At 38.7% G+C, this 17,640-nt stretch overlaps 1 protein-coding gene across 1 annotated transcript in view; it reads left to right on the top strand.

Annotated features, from left to right (window-relative positions):
• Positions 1–15,081, top strand: part of bmp7b (bone morphogenetic protein 7b) — a 74,889-nt gene extending 59,808 nt beyond the window's left edge. Inside the window, 6 exon segments of the mRNA XM_028811815.2 lie at positions 3,063–3,255; positions 3,475–3,623; positions 7,617–7,814; positions 8,963–9,039; positions 9,156–9,266; positions 11,545–15,081. Coding sequence (XP_028667648.2) covers positions 3,063–3,255; positions 3,475–3,623; positions 7,617–7,814; positions 8,963–9,039; positions 9,156–9,266; positions 11,545–11,694 — 878 coding nt within the window. The 3' untranslated portion in view covers positions 11,695–15,081.
• The last annotated feature ends 2,559 nt before the right edge of the window (positions 15,082–17,640 follow it).

The following is a 17,640-nucleotide window of genomic DNA, read 5'->3' as shown; positions in this document are numbered from 1 at the left end:
CGTCTCTGCAGTCCATACCACCAGTCAAGATAAATCCATTGCTGCAAGAATCTTTTGAGTCCTGCATATAACAGGACCTGACATGCTTGCCTAGTTGCACACAGGTGCCATCTCGCCCACATTCTGACATCATTTCTGGCTGATAGTCTCATTTAACTGGTTTAAAGTAGAGGCGAAGGTGTAAGGCTGCAGGTTCAGATCTCACCATTTCTGTGCAATAACTGTGAGTGCCTTACGTAATTTTTATTCTCCTTTTCAACTGAAACAATATTCAATAAGAAAGAAATTAGAATTCTTAAAAATAAAGGTTAGTGATGTGTAAGTTTTCTAGCAATTTACATTTAAAAAGACCTTGGAGTAATTTCTTACTATCATTCCGTTCATTTATTTTATCTTTTTGTTTTTTCCATTACTGAGTTGCAGATAGCCAGAACAATCTTGGCAGCATTATGCAAAAGGCAGGAACCAACCATGGATGGCATACTAATCTGTCAAAGGGCACAGTCGGTCTGCGCTGTCTCTTATTAGTGTGCAAAAACTCGAGTGACACATTAATATCAATACCTGTTGATTTTACCACAAACAAAATTCAGCTGTGACATAACTCTCAGAAAGGAGTTAAAAGCACAAGTTTCTTAAGCCTCTTTTCTTTTTCTAAAGACATTTGGCATTTGAGCCTGACTGTTATGAGCAAGTTAAGTTGTTGCTTTTAAACAGAGCCAGACTGACAAAAGCTTAGATTCAGTGTTCAAGACTGAATTGTTGAATATGAAAGTGATGTAGGCAGTGGCATGGGTACTGGAGAAACCCTGTGGGATTTGCATGATCTTTCATGCACAGGCATATTAATTACCTGTGATAGCGCTGTTGGAAATCCCTAAGTGACCAAGGTTTTAAGTGACAAAATGGACAGGGGGCATTCTTAAGTTAAGTGAATATGCAATCATTGTGAGTGCTTTGAGAGTGCTAGACAATGGAGTTACACTTCTGTTCTGAAGGGAATTGAACACCGTGATGGCTGAGCTTTCAAACCTTAACTAGAGGTAATCTGATCTGTGCTCATCTCTTTCCAAAATGGACACAGCCCTTATTGTATACCTGGATCTGCTGCGGGAGAAGTGCTTTTAAGTTCAGTAAACTAGCTGCTCCTTTACAATCGTGCCAGTCTACCTGACATCTCAAGGTGAAATTGAATGTACTTAGCTGACTAGCAGAGACTGATTGGGTAACATGTACTGTAGAAAAGTAGCCTGGAGCCCTGTTTTTAGACAAGGTACAGACCAGGTAAAAAGTGTAGCGATAAACTTTTATCAAAGACACAGTATAATTTGGATCTTGAGAGGTCAAATAAACATTTTGTTTTAATCATATGGGTTAGGTCTACCACAGTGGTTCAGATTGTGTCATTACCTCACAGTCTTTGGACCCACAATCCATTCCTAAGTATACAATTTGGAAGCTCTCCCTGTGTTCATGCATGTTTTCTTTGGTTTACCAGAGTTTCTTCCAACATCTCAAAGGTATTCTTCTAAACTGACCGTTTACAAGAGCGTACTTTGCCAAGGTTGTCACCCTATGCAGGTTCAGTCCTTTCCATATGTTGTTTGCTGCTGGACTTCGGTGTAAACTCCCTGAAACCTTTCACTTGGTAATTTGGGGAAAGAAAATGGATTTATAGGTCACAAAATATCTTTCTACCAAATTTATCTCTCTATTATGAGTACAATTCAAATGGAGTAGTTAGCTTTTTTAATAGTCCAGTAGTTTTTTTTTTGGTTTGTCACCTGAAATGGTATCAAAACTCCACTGAGTCCTTGCAGAGACAGTAGCTCATTGTTCCTATTCAGGTTCAATAGCAGTTTCAGGGGAAACACGGATCCAGCAAACTAACTCTTTCATGTATCCGCATTATTGGATTGGATTTCTGACTTTAAGGTGTCAGACATCAGCCATTATTCTCTGCTTCTTTAAACTTACAACATAACATTAAAAAAAGGTCTTGTTTTCTTCTCAGAATGTGTTATGTCAAAGGAAGGAATGAGGAAAATACAGGAGGTCAAACCTACAGGGATTAACTGGGCAAAGCCTTTTAAGCAGATTAATTGCAGATCAGCACGTTTATTCCTGCTGGGACATCAGAAGAAATAAAGCTTATTTAGTTTTTAGTTGATTTCAAATCTCAGAAAGATTTATGAGCCACAAATGAGCTGTTGACATACAAACTTCCAGATTCCTCAGTGTTAAAGACCACGGCCTCCCGGGTGCTCTTTGCCTGGCCCTTGTCATGCTTTAAAAACAATTCTGATGGTTCTCTTTATGGCTAGTTGACAAGATTTCCCAGCCAGCAACCTGATAGGAGTGCAAATAACACAAATGATGTAAATGGGAGTAGATTATTGTTGACTGAAGCATGGGAACACTTTCACTCCTCGATATGAATGGACTTCCAGATCTTTGTCCCTTCTATGTTTTCCTCTGTCTTGAAAATGCAGCAGCCATAGTTAAATAAAATCAAATCAGATCCATTCATTAATTTATATTCTGATATGGCTTACTCAAGCTTACTAGGTATGTTTGACATATGTGGTAAACTTGATATTTCTACTGGTTGAATTGTGTAACTCCGCACACAAAGCTACCATGAGCCTTAAATGCACATATGTTAACTGGGTTGCTGGGATGGACTTGGATATGTGAACTTCACAGGTACCCTCTGCCATTTTCATCCCTTAAAGCACATAGGTAAAGCAAAGCATTTAGAATAAAATATTGGAAACGGACCCAGACTCCATAATGATTACGTCACCAGATGCAGAATTTGAACATGTTAATATGGTGCACTTATCATGATTATGATAAAGAAGTTAAACAAAATCTTGTATCCTCTGTAATGAACTGTTTTCAATAACAGTATGAACCGTATTCTTTGAATGGAGTTTGCTGCCCTACTTACTTCTGATGTCTTGGGAAGTGGGTGCCATTGATAAATCAACATGTTGAATTCTGTTCAAGTTTACTTCTCCATTAGAGTCCCTTGAAACTAACAATCATTCTTTTTACAGTGGAACACGATAAGGAATTTCAGTCTGTGCAACGACATCATCGTGAATTTCGTTTCGACTTATCCCGTATTCCAGAAGGGGAAGCAGTAACAGCTGCAGAATTCCGTATATACAAAGACTTCATCCATGAGCGATTTGAAAACGAGACCTTCCAGATCAGCATTTACCAGGTCTTGCCTGAGCACTCTGACAGGTATATTTATCTTCCATTTTGGACTTCCTTATTGTGAAGTCAATCCTTTGTACTGCCTACTTCCAATTTAATGTGTGCAGAAGAAACAACCATGAATCTGTTTGACCATACAATACCATAATTGATAATTTGATCAGATCATCACAAGGTCATGATGGTGGGGCCTTGGGGGTAGGGGGGATTGCTACCATTTGTTTTACATAAATGTTATAATTTCAGGGACTCTCAACTGTTTCTTCTGGATTCCCGAGTCATCTGGGCTGCTGAGGAGGGCTGGCTGGTGTTTGATATTACTGCCACCAGCAACCACTGGGTTCTGAATCCGATGCATAATCTGGGGTTACAACTTGTCCTGGAAAATGTCGACGGTATGTTCCTTAAGCATTAGTAAATTTCAGGGAATCTAAAGTTAAAAGAATGTTGTGTAATTTTTGATGTCACTGGTTATAGTCCACTCAGATTATGGAGTAAAACAGCAGAGTGACAGGAGAATTTCTTTTGTCTTTGCATACTGCTCTTCCTACTACAGGGCAATATCAAGAGGTAGAGTTGTGAATTCTTTACATGAAAATTTAAAATAAATTGAAAAGACATTTTTTTACAAAATCAAAGCTTTTCTATTCATTTTTTCAACTTGTAAAGTCTTTCTTTAGAAAAGTGTGGCTTAATTACTCATCTTTTTCAAGAGGCCTGGGTCTGTGCTCAGTTTGACTCTTTTATAGAAACTTTTTATGGCCGGATTTAAAATGGAGTTACGGGTTGCTGTGAAGTCTGCACACATCCTCATGCTTTTGCTTTCCTCAAGCAATTATAGCATGCCGGAGGAACTTGATCTTTTTATAGTTTGATTAATCCCTGATTGATGTCGGCAGGAAGATCAAGTGTGCGGGCTGGAAGTTGCCTTTTAACTACACAAGCTTTGTGTTCATGCTAATAAAATTACTGCATCAAACAAAATATTGCAGTGTCATGTTGTAGCATGAAAAAGACTCTTAATCTTGGAGGTTTCTCATGAAGTTTTTTTTGAAACATTCAAGGATTCAGTAGATGTAATTCCTCTTATTTACCATTCCCAGCTTTATGAGGACATTTTCTTAAGATTTGTAGTAATACTGACGCAGATGCCTGCTTCTGTTTTTCTTGTGACATTATATCCTAATAGCTTTTTGATCTTTGGTATTTTACTGTTGGAAATTCCTACACCTGCTCTCCGATTTCATGCCAGTCGTCTGTGCCAAGCAGTGCCTCTAAGAAACAATGACTGGAACTGAGCCAATGGGGGAATAACAAACACCTGAGCCACACAATCCACTACTGCTGGGCTGACCTGCTCTGTTACACAAGATGAATGCTGTTTTCTTTACTGGAGTCTGGAGTATTTTGCTTCATTAATTCTTTTCTCAGGCTTTCAGTTCAAGTTGTTTACAATGTTCTTAGAGCCACCTGTAACACACACACACACACTCACACAAGTGTTTCAAGACCAGGGCAGTGAGGTTCATTACTATGCTGTTTAGCGCAAGTGTAATGTTCATCCAGACATCCTTCCACACTTTTATTTTAATGAACCCAATTTCTCCCTAATGCATTTATTGGAGACACAAGCCTTGAACCAGCCCTGAATAACACATTCACTTACACTCCCACTTTGATTCAGCCAATGTACAGCTGCATTTCAACCTAAAATGTGTGTTTTAAGATGTAACTACAGTCCATTTGTGCATTTACTGGACCTGTGTATATCATTCACTGATTTTTCTTTTTGAGTTTCGAGTGAATCAATACTGAATCAGCACTCGTGAACCCGTCATTCGATTCTCTTTCATCTAATTCTGAACTGAGTCATTACCCACAAATCAGTCATACTACGATTGCAAACTGAATCATAACCTACTAAGAAGTCAAACAATTCTTGTTCACTTATGAATCTTAAATGTATTGTCTTATTGTATTTATGCATCTTTCTTATATCATCATGCTTTGTGCTTTCAAGCAAAATATACAATATGAATTATCAGCATGTTTTAATATTTAATGCACAATTTAATATATATAAAAATATGTGCTCTATTTGATTATATATATGTGACTCAGTCAAAGGATCATGAAGGGTCTTCTTTACTGTATTTACTGATAAATCGCACAAATCGAATGCATTGATTCATTTAAACAAGTAGTTCAAAAGAATAGAACCAGTAAAGGAACTGAAATACCCATCAGTGCTTCCTCTGAGTGAACTAAACTTTTTAGGGTGAATATCTTTGTAAAATCCTGTCCAGTAAATATTTACCATATGTCGTCAGTTTCGACACTAGGTGAACATATCTACTTCCTACCTAGCACGATCTAATATGCATGATGGAGTTCGATGCAGGTTTAAAGCTTAGGTGTTCAAAGGCCCTGAAGATTATGGGGAGATCATTATCTGTCAAAAGTGTAAATGTTTGATAAACAAAGTTAGTCGCTACCCCTCTGATATGATACGTGACACTTGCTGTATAACAAACAGCAAACAGCATGTAGTACCCTTATGTCAGGGATATTGAACTTGACTAAAATTACATACCAGATCCGTTTTTGGGTCATGTATCCCATTTCTTTTAAGCATGCAGGAGTTTGATTTTGACATGTAAATGAACACATGTTTGTCATCGTTAGTTTCATAACACTACTGCACTTTGGGGAAAGTGAGGATGGATGGATTTCAAAATAAAAACAGGTCTGTCATTGTGTTGGCGGTGTGGCTTTCAGAAGCTTTGTAGACCGGCTAAAGACGCGTCAAAGTCTAGCTGGAAGGTCTGACATAAAGGTCTTCATTAAACATGAGATGGAAAAAGAAATTTCACTACTGCACAGCATTTTTCAGGTCAGTCTTGGCCTACTCCCCAAAATAAACATGCTGTACAACATATTATACTTGTGGGCATTCAATAGAAAAAATAAAGCCCACTGATTCAAATACTGCTCAAGCAAATGTTGGATGTGTCCATGCAAACTGTTTTGACAAGTGGTGAATACAAACTACACACAGGAGTATATCTGGAGTGATGCGAGTTGACAAAGAGCCTGGCATCATGTACACTTAAACCCACAGCACAATTATTTTGGCAGGGCAGTTCTTTTTTGGTTGCTGTCAGCAGTTGTTATATTGCCAGCTATACTGTGGTTACAAAAGGGATGTAGGTTATATCTGGCATTTGTGCGCATGCGCACAGTGCTTGTTGCCGCCTTACCACCCATCTGTTCGTCCATTGTTTAATCCACACATTTTGGTCAGGATTTGCATGGAGCCAAAATCTATTCAGCTACAAACTGATATAAGCCAACCCCAGATGAGGCACCATTCCATGGCAAAGTACTCTCAAGCACACACCCACACCTCACTTAATTTACTGTTACCAGTTTTCCTAACACAAATGGGATGTGGAAGGAAAGTGGGAGTACAAGGAGGGAAAACCACCCAGACAGAGAGAGAATCCCAAATTTCAGGAAAGGATTCCATAAAGAATTTAGGATTCTCCCCACAGTGCCATGGTGTCATTATGTAGCTGTACCAACTATCAAATCACGTAGCTTCAGAGGTAATGTCATCTTTTCCATGAGTGTTCTTTTCTGTCATGCCCATGCTAATATGAATAATCAAAAATGTACTAATGTTAATAAACAAAATCAAGATTCAGAATAGTAAGAACAGCAACATCCAGAAATGCTCAGTATAACGAAGATTCTTTAAATGATCTGTCCACTATCCCCCAAAAGCAGTAATGAGGCTTCACTGAAGGTGGTAATAACATAAATGTGTTGTGCTTTTGCACCATTTGTGATCAGATTACCTGGCTGGTATACAAATGTCATCAGATGATGTTCAGGCACCTATTTACAAATAATCTATCGACTGATAAGGTACCTCCTATCAACTGTCAGTCAGCTTTTGCTTTATTAAACTGTTAGAACCATACTTCTAAGCTTTTTGTGCTATACTTCAAAGTTTGTTCTCAGTTGCTTATTAACTTTGTAAGTTTGAGTGACTCAAATGTATTGTATGTACTGTACATTGATTTTGTAAGCTACCTTAACTTGCCAAACAATAATAATGATAAATAATTATAAATGACACTGGTCTGAGACAAATTAGTTTTACTGGATACAGACAAACTCTGCCACACCAGGCATTCTGTAGGTACCAGAATTTTGTCTGTATAGCCATTTCTAAGCATATTGACCAGAAGTCATTACCCAAGAGCCAAGAGCAATGACAGTGTTTCTGTACTTCCATTTATGTTTTAAAAGCGACTTCTGACTGACTTTATTACATTTAATGTGTGCTACAGAGGTAAGTTTTTCTCTGCTTTGCTCTGCAGGTCAAAGTATCAATCCCAAGATAGGAGGTCTGATCGGACGTCATGGCCCTCAAAATAAGCAGCCTTTTATGGTGGCCTTCTTCAAAGCCACTGAGCTTCACATTCGCAGTATTCGCTCAGCACCTGGCAAGCAACGCAACCAGAATCGCTCAAAGAGTCCAAAGACACAGGAAGCACTGCGGGTTTCTAGCTTTGCAGGTAGGCGAGAACTGTCTTCACTGCTGTGCCTCTGCTAAGGAGGCTGCACTGCCAAGGCATGTACAGTAGCCATTAAAGCACTGTACATGCCAGACTTTTTTTATTTATTTTTATTTAATAATCTTATTGTTTAGACAGGTAGAAACCACTAAGCATATAGAACAGAACGCATGACAAATTTCCTTCCAGCTCCACTAGATGTAACTATAAAGGAACTGCTAAATACAAATGGTGTCAAAAGTAATCACTCATCAACCTTCTTTACTGCCGGCTAAAGGGAGCAGTCCTTGGTCTAATATACAATAACGGTCTACTGCCCCCTAGTGACACCTTTTTGACCTCTAAAACCTCAAGATTACTTCCAGTTAGCTCTCTGGAGTAGTTTTCACATTCTAACCTCTTTATACAGTATATTTATAGCAGAATAGATTACATTCAAGACCCTCATTGTTTTTTATTACCGTTATCCCAGCCTGCTCAAGATAAGGCAAGCATCTGCCTACAAGAACTTCAGTTTACCTATCTTAGCATACTTCATATGCAACCGAACCCATCAACATCAACACATAACACTGAAACTCCCACAAACCTCAGCTGTACCACAAATGTTAGGCACCTGAAGCCAACTGAGGTGGAATGCAGTGCATCTGCAGTCAATTGAAAGCCATGATCTGCATGGTAATTGAGAAATGTTATCTTCATTTCAAAGCAAATAGAATGAAGATGAAAGTCTTGCATCTAAAACCTGCAGATAACATACATGAGTGAAACAACAGGACATTTTAATTGTCTACTAGACCTTTTTTCATTTCTTTTGCAGTTATAACTATTTTATCGTTCACTTTTAATCCACTTTAAGTTATGATGAACACAAAATATATAATTCCCAGTTGGCATATATTTTGACTGTCTTGTTCGTCACACTGAACATCTGGCTAACCCCACTGCTATTATTATGAACCCTGACATATTTGTTCTGATGTGCTAACAGGAGAGCTGTGCCAAGAGCACTGGTGCCTGGTTGTCTGCCAGCTCCAAAGTTTGCAGGTGTAACAAAGCTGTTTATGAAGCTGGCGGCGTTCAAAGTGAGCTCCTCATCAGAGATACTGGCTAATACCCAATGTTTTTCATTTCCTCCTCCTCTATAGAGAACAGCAGTGCAGATCAACGACAGGCATGCAAAAAACATGAACTTTACGTCAGTTTCCGTGATCTGGGATGGCAGGTAACACATGTTTTGAACTCGTTTCACCTTCTTTTTTTCACTTATTAACAGTTTTAAATATTTTTGTAACCAATATCTTTCATTTTCACTTGTTATTTGCTTGAACTCTCGTTTAGGACTGGATTATTGCTCCTGAAGGCTATGCAGCCTATTACTGTGAGGGCGAATGTGCCTTTCCTTTGAACTCCTATATGAATGCCACCAACCATGCTATTGTTCAAACACTAGTAAGTTGAACTTTTTATATTAAAAAAAGTACCCTGTTGACTATTATTACATGGAATGGTGTAGTATTTCACTTGATTTTTTATAAGTACAAAATAACACTTTAGTTACAAAGTGAAAAGTAAATTCATTTTTAAACTCTTCTAGAGTGGAAAAAAAAAAAAAGAAGAAAATGAGCGATTCTGTAAGTGGTCACCTCTGGAAGTCCATATTTTGTGGAGCCACTTTTGATAGACCTTACTGCCACAAGTTTTTTAGGCATATGGATATGGTCATTTTATCTCCGTCTTCTTTGCTTAAGTTTCCAAAGATTGGCAAGGATGAACAATAAATGATCACTTTACCCACATATTCTCAGTTAGATTGATGTCTAGTCATTGACTGGACAGCTCCAGAAAATTGTTGCATTGTTTTGAAGCCATCCAAGTGTAACAATACCAGTTGATTCTTCTCCCACATGTGAAGTCTTTTGCAGGGTTTTCTTTGCTGCATACATTTTGAGTTTCCGTATCATACTGTAAATCTTCCCAGTCTTAAAACAGGGAATCATCCCTATAATATGATACTGCCTCCAGTGTAAGAAAAGTGTGGAGCAGTTGATGTCTTCCAGTTGCTCTTCCATTGATGATATCTGTAGCAAAATTTTCCTTTTTTTTTTTTTAAACAATGCCCTTCACATCCTTCTATCGATTTCTGTTATGCACTAAGGTAATTGTTATTATGCACAGTTTCTATATTCTTCTGTCCAGATTTCAATTTTTGAAGAACTTCCTGCTCCACACAAATTCTCATTTTCACCCTAGTTATTTATAATACAGTGTTCTTTGGAGTATTTGAAAGCCTTCTCGTAATTAGTCCTTCAGAAACTTGTTGAAGTGGTGCATTTTTTTTTTAAGATCTCTATTTATAAATTATGGATCTCCCTCATGGTAGGTTTATCTAACATTAAATTGTAACTTTTTAAAATTTTGGAAGGGTTGGCACATTCTCCAAAAGTCTCCATAGGTTTTTCTCCCAAACGTATGTTAGGTGGACTGGTGAAACTAAACAGGCCCAATATGAGCGAGTGCGGGTGTACGCATGGGTGCTTCTACAACGAGATGCCCCGTCTGCAGGGTTTGTTCCCGCCTTGTGCTCAGACAGGCTCCAGCCTGTGCGACTCTGAATTCGTTAAGGGGATTCAATAATGAATGAACGTAATTAAACATCAATGTGGGACTCCCAGTACGAATGTGTTCTTGGTTCAGGAAATTGAGGCTTGCTTTTTATTAACTATCCTGAAGAACAGTAATTAAGAAAAATGACGTTTCATCCTGTCCTCTGTAATCATGAAAAATTGGCTTTCAGAAACAAGAAAATTTTTAAAGCTGACATTTTGAAATACATTTTATGGAAATGTAATGTTGATATTTGTTGCACGATTAATTTCATGATAAATCCATAAATCAGCAGACACACTGGGGAATGTTACAATGTTTTGGCAGGTTTCACAGCTTGTTGTGTTTGTTGGCTGCCTTATTTATATATTATAGTGCTAACTTCCATATCTGCAGTAGCATGCTATATTTTAAGTGTATGTCATTTATTTCTTGTATCTTTTTTTTTTTAATTTTTGTTGTGTTAATTGTAGAACAAACTCCTAATGTAATACACGGTCATTTGTTAGGTAAGGTAGTTTAGTAGTTGCCTTCTACGTGTTGGTCTAACGTACAGATAAAAATTTAATTTCACTCAATAACTCTGTAATGAATTGACGACACTACATTTGTATCAAAGCAAAACCTTACATTTTCAAAAAACCCAATGCTTTAGTATACCAGTACAGAGTTACTAAGCATTGGGCCAAAGAGTGGCAGTATGTTACATGTTGACTGCCACATTCAACTAAGCATTTCACCGTACTCTGTACATGACCCTCTCTATAACACGATAAAATGTGATCAGATCAAAAAGGGTGTGTACTTTTTAGTGTCAATGTATTCAGTGTTTAGTTGTTATTTTTGTTCTTCTAATTTTATACAAATGCTAACGTCAATTTGTTTGTTTTAAGCAGTGATTCTAGGAGGGTATTAAAACACTCTTCGTCTTCTCAGTCCAGCTTTCTGGAGTATGTCACCGAATTGTAATGCAGTGTATTCTCAGGCCCACTTAAACCCCTTCTGAGTCCCACAGAATTCTTTTAATTGTATTTTTTCAGTTTCTTTGACAGCTTAATTGTCGTACTGTATGTTCAGCCCATTCTCCTCTTCCTTTACAATGTCTTGTTTTCTTCTTTGCCAGGTTCACTTCATTAACCCAGAAACAGTTCCAAAGCCCTGCTGTGCACCCACACAGCTGCATGCCATTTCTGTTTTGTACTTTGACGACAGCTCCAATGTCATTCTGAAGAAGTACCGTAACATGGTTGTCCGGGCCTGTGGCTGTCACTAGCACCGATTCTCATCTGGAGGAGACTGAATAGAGAGTTAAAGGGATAAAAAGACTGTGGATTGTGGATGAGGCAAGGGAGATCGGACTCTTGGACATGTGCACTCCAGGCTGCTTTCACTGCAGACCACCTCACAACACAAACTTGCGCACCCTGCAGGAGGATATACATTTGGTTTTGTATTTGTTACATGTGATCAGAGGGGTTTGTGCTCTTTGAAAAGTTAGGTGTGCTGAAAACATCGTGTCTGGCAGAGAGTCAAATGGACTCTTTGAAAAATTGTTTTTTTTTTTTAATGAATATTTCGCAAAACCTTTTAATGAATGACAAGAGACCCATCAGGTGGCATCCTACATATTGTTACTTTGGCCAGAGTTTTCATTTTAAATACCAAGTTAGAGTGAATTCTAGTAGAGGCAATTCTTGCCTTTAGAAAGCATGAGATAGTTGCACGCCTTCATTTGGGACCCGTCCTCACAGTCCAGAAACGCTAATGATGCATTCGTATGTGTAGGTGTCTGGCACTTGCGTTTTCATTACTCTCATCTTTGCTCTTCGCAAACGATGGAGGATTTGCTCCCTTGCTTTTTGGCTCGGACATCTTTCATTCTGGAGGTGTTTTCCTGCTCTGTCAAATCAGTGCGTACTCATTTTATTCTGCTAGTACTGCACCACCCTCTAATTTTAAACAAGGAGGAGTTATTCCCAGGTACATTAACACACATTGTGGATGTTATACCCTTGTTTAAATAAGTATGTCATAAAAAAAAAAAAAATAAGACAACATTTAAAAAAATATATAAACCAACACAATTCAGAGGAGTGGTGATGACCATCAGATATCAGCACACATTTGTTACTAAGAGGAATGAAACATCATCCTTTACTAACCCTTTCAAGGCATAATCAACACATCCATCCCAGTCATTTGCAGGTGGCATATCAGTTCAATGCCTGACTGCTTTCTGTTCTGTTTTTTCTGATCCTGGGTTTGTCGTCTAAATAAAACCATACGGAAACCACCTATTCACAGGACGCCCGCTTGCTACTAAATAACAAAATATTAAGGTAGTGTAAATGCCCACCTGCTGTATATGGGTGTGTCAATTATTAGCAACGCATAGGTTTCTCTTATTATAGTGTACTGTATTTACATTGTAATGGCCTGCCTAAGTACACAGTGTAACTCGGCCTTATTACCATATACTCACGGTGGAACTGGAGGTGAGAATGGAATGAGAGTTGGCAACCTTTATGGTGCACATTAATCATGACTAGTTACACTATAGACTGTTCATATAAAACAGGGTGTCCTAAAATTATGTTACCACTCTTGCTTAAAGGTTATCACCTTTTCATACTTTTTTGCAAAAAATTGTAACAACAAGTAAATATAAAATACACAACGTTGAGGATCTGGTAAATGTTAAATGCAACTTTCAACTGAGAACATACAAAGTGCTCTAAAGAAATGGCCTCGCAGCTGTAGGCTGAAAACATGGTTCCTTTGTAAATTGAACTGTATCTTGAATTTCACACATTTGGAATTGACTTACTCTGGTCGCAAGTCAAATGGCACCCTCAGAAGTCTTACCTCCTCACTCGTGTTAGGCTCTGGAGCAGCACCACATTGAGTGGCTCAGTCGGGTTTGAAGATGGCTGCAGTGTTGGCTGGTTCGATGGTCTGAAGGTGTCGTTCCCCTTTTCATGCTGCTCTTTCGTTGTTGTGCTTAGGGGCCATCAGTATGCCATCACATTTCTCTCGTTGCCTTTTGCCATACTTTAGATATAATGTCATTTTTATAACTTATTTTTGCAAATGTGAAGCATTATTTTAGGACACCCTAGATTACTAAAGTAAGCTGAACATGTGCTTCAGAGAAGCTAAAAAAATCATCTCTATACAGAATTATTTTACATAAATGATATTTTTATATTTGTGAATTATTCTTTATTTAAATATGATTCTATTTAGACTCACGTAAGTGTTTGTTCAATCAGGTCAGCTGAGGTTATTTATGCCATACGTGGATGTTTGCCCTCATGCCCAATTTTGTGCTCTCCTCTCAATTCAACTTTGGATTTCTGCTGGTTACAGTCATGGCTGCAGTTACTCTTTAGTTGTTAATATGTCTATTCTTTAGATTTTTAGCCAAAAAGGAAAGAAAATATGTTTTTTATATCTCAGCAGACAGTCTTAATATCGGGCAAAGTCAGCCAGCAAAACTCCTCCTGTTCAAAAGGGCTTGTCACTTTTTGAAAATACCTCCATTTCTTGTGTCACACTAAACATAAATTTTGCCTTAAACATTCACCATTTCTTAAAAGATTTCATTATTTTAATGCAGTTTTAAAATTATTAGAGGGTTAATATTTAGTGGCCTGACAGTTCCAGGGACCTGGGTTCAAACCCCAATATAATTACTCATTTCTGTGTGAAGTTCTCTGTGCATCTCTAGACGTTTTTCTGGGGGTTTTCCTCCCACATCTGACATTAGTTTGACTGGTAACTCTGAACGGGCCCTGTAGGAGTAAGAATTGGTGAGTGTACGGCAGTGAACGGATACCCCATCCAGTACTGTTTTGTGCTTTGTGCCTGGTGTGGCTGTGATAGGCCCAAGGCCTCCATGTGAATCTCTACTGGAGTAGCATAACAGAAAATCTTAGCCCCAGTCAGGGTCACGGCCTGTCCCAGTAGAACTGGAGGCGCCATATCCATCACACTACTCTTTAAAATCAATAAACATAACCCACAAATCTTTTGGGAATTACAAGGAAAACCAGACAACCCGGAGGAAAACTCACACAGGCATGGGGAGAAGGTGCAGATTCCGCACAAGCAATAGCAGGGCATGGGGTTTCAACCCAGGGAGCTGGAAATGTGAGTTACCTTCATGTGCAAGAATCAGCAACTTCAAAACAAGGGATGGACGGATTGCTTTAAAATGAAGGATTCTGGTAATATGCTCAGTCAGTTATAAAGTGATAATTTAAAATATCATTCATTAAGTATATTCCAGGATTGTTTCTTGACCATTTCTACGTTCCACTTGTCTCTTTCTTTTTTTCCCCACAAGTCTATGGCAGATTTTCTTCATCAGTTAATGTACAATATTGTGTAAATAGTTGTTAAGAATCAGAAAAAAAAGTATTTATTTCCACTGCTGGATTTGAATGCCACTTCAAGAGTTTTAATGCAAAAGGAAACTCAAGGTAGACTCAAAGATAAATGTTCCTGCTGAAAACAAACCACTTTCCTATTTAAAAATAAATATTTATTAAAACAAGTTTGAGATGGAAAGATGTTTGTGCACAGTAAAGATTTTTTGCCATCTCATATTTGTGATGTATTTGTACAGAAACAGATCAATAAACAAGGTTAAAGTGTTTCTTACTTGTAACTTGGTAAAGTTTGTACCCGAGTCAAAGTGTCTTCACAGAGGCTCTGCACCACAGTGCCCCCCTGTGGATACAAAGGCACCTAGCAGTTATCTCTCGTAAGTCAGGTACGATAATGTTATTGCATTTCTTGGGTCATTAAGGGGCAGGGCATAGAAAACAGGAAATAAATAGAGCAGGTTAGAAGGTAAGATTGCTGCACATAGCAGTGACTTTAAGATTAGGTAAAAATCATCTGGTATTGCTACCATGAAGATAAAATATTTTGGTCACATCATGTGAAAAGAAGGGACAGTAAGATAAAGCATTACAGTTTGAAAAAGTTAAAAGGAGATGGAAAACAACGATTGTAAAATCAAAGTTGTAATAAATCAAAATGAAATACTTTATTGAATAAAACACCAAAGCCATCAAAACATTGAATGGAATATTTACTGCTAAAAACGCAGCAATGCTAAAATGCACCTCTCAGAACTGAGAGACTGTAAGCTAAACTTTAGAAGTGTGCCAAGCGCTTTAGCGGTTCTTGATGCTGGACTTAATCTGTCTGCCCTTTTTACATTGGAACTGGAGCACACTGGGCGGAGAACTACCTTGAATTGAAAGGTCAAGGTCTTGCTGATGGGCCTGGATTGGCAAACAATGGGATATTTGCCAACCGAGTGCAAAAGTACTTTCAGGTTAGACTGCTTAATGTTGCCCAGCACTCAGATTTCCCTTTTCTGCAGCAGCCATCCATGTGTCGTTCTCTTTGCCTGCACTATGCACCCTACAATTGGGTACGTACCTGGGAGGATCTGCAATCCTCTCTTGCCAGCGAACATCCTGTCAACGGGGACTGTTTCAAATTAGTGTAGAGTCGCCACCCGCAGACTCACAAATGAAGAACATGTGTTCCGGCAGAACTCATCATAGGCTAAGCCCCAGTGGGCGCAGGTGTGGGGGGTTAGGGGAGGGCACTGAAGACATCTGACCAAAACTGGATTAAGTTCTCAGCTGGAGATGAAATGGTTAATAGCCTGGTGGGCTCAGCTGCAGTGGGCCTCTTCAGCCCAAGGTCATATGGAGCCCACCCCGGGAGGCAGACTTTTGCTGCTCTTTCAAGGTCTGTAGTTTGAAGTCCTCACCAGCCTGAACACCATCCAGCGCCCTGGGCCATGGGGTGTTTTCAATAAAAGAGTTAAGCATGTGAGTGCGCTTCGCCGGCTTGTTCATTTTTTTTTCTTTTTTTCAGGAATTTGTTTATGTATCCCCTACAATGGCCATCGCTGTGCAAGATTTATGCCTTGTGGTAAGACCATACGCTCTACAGTGGTCCTGTTGGGTTTAAATTTCACATTTGTGAGATCACAACCACTGTGTACACCATGCGAGCTAACAACTTCCATAGTAACAATAAAATTCTGGGTAACGGTTTTCACATCAGGAAAAAATTTCACAATTAAAAAAAAAAAAAAAAAAAATGGAGACATGCCAGTGAGTCAGCAGCATCAACGGTAGCAATAAAATGTGTTTGTACCTGAGCGTCACTTCAATGGGGAGGAAACAATTCCACCTTGAAAGGAATGTAGGAAGGGGCCAGCAACTGCTTCTCATAATAATAAATAAATGACCTAAACAAAATACAGAGGGATCAGTGTCACAATATTAATGAAACATACTGTCACAATCTGTGTCACATGATAAATACATAATCAATCCTGGTCTGCAAATGAGGCGACCCGTCACAAGCAATGTCTTCAAAAGCATTCTGACCTGCGCCCCTTAAAAGTCTCACGCATGAAACGGACAAAGGCATTCTTCTGAGTCACATATCCGTCTTTTCAACGTGCCCCCAGGAAGAAAGGATGCCGTAAAATCTCAGCTTCTTGGATCAATACCAGCGGAACCACCTAAAACCGCCAGCAATGACTCATTTGAGGTGGTCCACATTACATTTGCAAATCATTATGGGAGACCTAGGAAAACTGAGCTAGTGAGGGTAACACGCAAACTGGAGGAAAGGACAAGTCCGACTGGTCAGGTTTGATTATTTTTAGAGCAAAAGGAACAAAGTGAGCTGACAGAGACTTGGCCATGAGATGAATAAACCATCAGGTGGCAGACTAAAGCGTCTAAGGGTAGGAAGGAGTTATTGTACCCAAAGAAACTTACCAGAAGCAATCAAGAAAACCCAAAAACATCAGAGGTCCAAGAGGCTGAAGCAAAAGTCAAACCAAACTAACAAGACAATAAATGAGGAGTTGAAAAGCTGCAATGCTCCTCATAGTGTGTTGTCATCTTAAACTGTGCTGAACTGCATGGGATGCAAGTTGAATTTAAAAACTGGAAGACAGAAAGAGCTCAAGGAAAACCAGCCAAGGTGGAAACCGGGAGAGAAACAATCAAATAAATAAAGAAAAAAAAAATCATAGTGAAGACACGGAGGGAGAACATCAGGAACCAGCAAATATAGAAACACCTGAAACCAGGGAGCCTTTAAACAAACAAAATAATGACACAAGAATAGTTAGAGAGATACAAAACACACACGATTAGATAGATAGATA

The sequence above is a fragment of the Erpetoichthys calabaricus genome, chromosome 10 (assembly GCF_900747795.2).
Source record: "Erpetoichthys calabaricus chromosome 10, fErpCal1.3, whole genome shotgun sequence".
Taxonomy (NCBI): domain Eukaryota; kingdom Metazoa; phylum Chordata; class Cladistia; order Polypteriformes; family Polypteridae; genus Erpetoichthys; species Erpetoichthys calabaricus.
This window is presented reverse-complemented; position numbering and strand designations above follow the sequence as displayed.